Source organism: Temnothorax curvispinosus, unplaced genomic scaffold (assembly GCF_003070985.1).
Source record: "Temnothorax curvispinosus isolate PA1 unplaced genomic scaffold, ASM307098v1 QBEX01011515.1, whole genome shotgun sequence".
In the NCBI taxonomy this organism is placed as follows: Eukaryota; Metazoa; Arthropoda; class Insecta; order Hymenoptera; family Formicidae; genus Temnothorax; species Temnothorax curvispinosus.
The window spans coordinates 408,795-411,546 of record NW_020221295.1 but is presented as its reverse complement, the minus strand read 5'-3'; the positions used below and the strand labels follow the sequence as shown (position 1 = coordinate 411,546).

The window sequence follows — 2,752 nt, the reverse complement described above, 5'->3', positions numbered from 1 at the left end:
CTAACGAGCAAACTCTAATAAGCGTTAGCGTTCTTGCCGAGGAGTTCTCAACACGAGAACCGTCAGGAGATCTTGCCGTAGTCACGGATTACCTTACCTCCGACTCCTAACGCCGGTTTACAACCGCGAGAAGTCTTCTTATTACGCGCACCAACTTTCGTGAGTGGCTCGGCTTTCTTCCAAATTAGAAATCAGATCGTACGTATACTTGGCATCATGAACGTCTTAGCGCTCGAATTTGCATCAATTTTGAACGTACTTGAAGGGAATTATCTAGATATCGTATTTAGATGATACATCGTGACTATTGTTCGAGGAAACAAGTATGTGCTCCGTATCATTAACATATTTTATTGGATTCTTCAAAATTACAAGATATCATAAATTATTGACATTATTGTTCTCGTGAGATTATATCGACTTTCGCTGTACGTTTACACTAATTTACCAACTTAAACGATATCTTATCCTTCACATTTTCATTTTTACAAAATGCACATTTGCCTACCATCGCACATTCATATTCCTGTCCTGTTTTCTTCATTCACTTATACGCACGTTGAATTTTTATTACATATTATCACAGTTTAATTACACAATTTTTCGCGCTGTTTTCTCCATACATATGGGACAAGTCCAGTCCAATTATTTTGTACGTCCATGATCTCACCGAAAGTGGAGGCCACGATGAGGCCTTCGGAACTCATTGTCAGAAGCCACCGATACTTTGCACGAAGTGGGATACTCGTATTTTACCCACGATAACCTGATGCGCGCGTATCAAGTTTCACCACATAGCTTCGGGGATCCGTTGATCAAGCATTTACCCTTTTACCTCGTTCTTTCACAGCCTGAAAAATAAAGATAATTACTAATCTTAATATGGCTTTGTAATTGATGCAATTTGCACAATGCATAAATCCATTATATTTAATTGAAGTTCATAATTAGCACAGTAAATATTAAATTTAATTTAATTCAAATAACAAATTACTTTTTTATTAATTACACAATTAATACTTATTGCTTATTGTTCAATTTTATCGATAGTTGAATGTAAAGTTGTCAAACTGTGTTAGACATTACTTCGATATTGCTGGTTTCTTTAAATAAATCAATTATGATGCATCAATTTTGAATATGTCCAGAATTAATGCAATATCATATAATTATTAAGGCGTTCATGAAGATACATAGCGCGTGTGAAAGAACAGTTTTAACTATCTTACAATTAGTCACCTTAATCACCTTTTGGGCTCTCTATTTTCTCGTGGATTAGTTTCACGTAAGTTGAGAGTTTTGAGCTAAATTTGATCCTACTATCGAGAGCTTCCAAGGGGTTTTATTACATCTCTTCTCGCTATAAGCGCATTCGACGTGGAAATTACTCCTCATTATCCGCACTTTTATTATCGTCGTTCTACGTCCTCGTAAAACGTCTCGTTAAACGATTACTTCGTCCCAGTCGAGCGGGGTGCATTTAGAAAGTGCATGAGAGACAACGCGATTTTTTCTCGCGCGTTTTATCCACGTTCCTTTACTTTAACACCGCAATGTCACTCTCACCGCCGTAAACGTTTATTCTTACCCGATTCGTGAGTCCCTTTGTATCAAATATTATCGAGCTAATGAGGTAGAAGTGCGCTTTTCTCTCCCCACGATCGGTATTGATCCAATTCATTCATCGGCGTGTAACGCAGCCTCCTCCGTCCTCGCTTATCTCGTCATCTGTTTTTATCGTGTCGCTGATTCGCCGCGTTACCGCATTCCTCTCTCCTCTCAACCTCTTTGCCCCAATGTCATTATCCTCCTCCACCTCCTCTCTTCTCTGTTACACTAGTCCGCTTATAGGAAACTACTTCGTGCCACGTAAGAGCATTTGCCCTCGAAAGCGATCTTTCCCATAAACCCTCTCTCATCTTATCCATCCTGTTCGAGGGAAGATGATGCAAGCGGTGAAGACTATATAAGTCCGCAATTAGGTCCCTATGCATGCAACAATTGGACGATTGGTCTAAAGACTAAAGAGTCTAAAGACACATACTGCGGCAGAACGGATGCGAGTTAATGATAAGTGTTAAAATAGTTGAAACAATAGAATAAACATTTAATTCTAAACCAAATAAAAGCGAAAAAGTGAACTTGAAGTTTCTTGAAAATATGATAAAATTATAATTACGTAATTAATTTGACGGGAAAGAGAGGGCAGAAAAATCAACGATAAATCGGTTTTAGTTTATTTGTTTTCTTTTTATTATAAAATATATTAATATACGTAACATTTACAGATGAATGCATATAATGGTATGTACACAATTATCGTTTACACAAGGAAACGGTCATGGATGACAAGTACGAGAGAGGACCAGTTCTGTAATAATATATTTTATATTGTAAATTACATACTGCAGACTCACGAAATTTCGCAGTTAGTTACGAAAATGAAAACTTTCAGATAACCTCGTTAATTGTGTGTCGGATTGCATATCAAACATCATTTATTTACTTTTACGTTGAATGCATATGTACGTACAGGTTTTTTTCAACCGAACTCTAACTAAACATACGCTCGTCACGCTTCTTTGCTTTTCACGCATATGTACACGCACAAACACACAGAAACATACACACGCGCAACTCACAGACTTTTGAAATATTTTATACACGTACAGTCCGTTCGCTTTGATTTAATCAATGAGATCCAATTGATGTATTTTTTTCTAAACGAATAAACTTGGTGCGTTTGATGTTG

General features: G+C 37.1%; 1 protein-coding gene across 1 annotated transcript in view; it reads right to left on the bottom strand.

Moving 5' to 3' along the window:
• Positions 1 to 328: 328 nt before the first annotated feature.
• Positions 329 to 2,752, bottom strand: part of LOC112461549 (LHFPL tetraspan subfamily member 6 protein-like) — a 26,034-nt gene continuing 23,610 nt past the window's right edge. Inside the window, exon 5 of the mRNA XM_025026833.1 lies at positions 329 to 851. Coding sequence (XP_024882601.1) covers positions 832 to 851 — 20 coding nt within the window. The 3' untranslated portion in view covers positions 329 to 831. The remainder of the gene's footprint in view (positions 852 to 2,752) is intronic.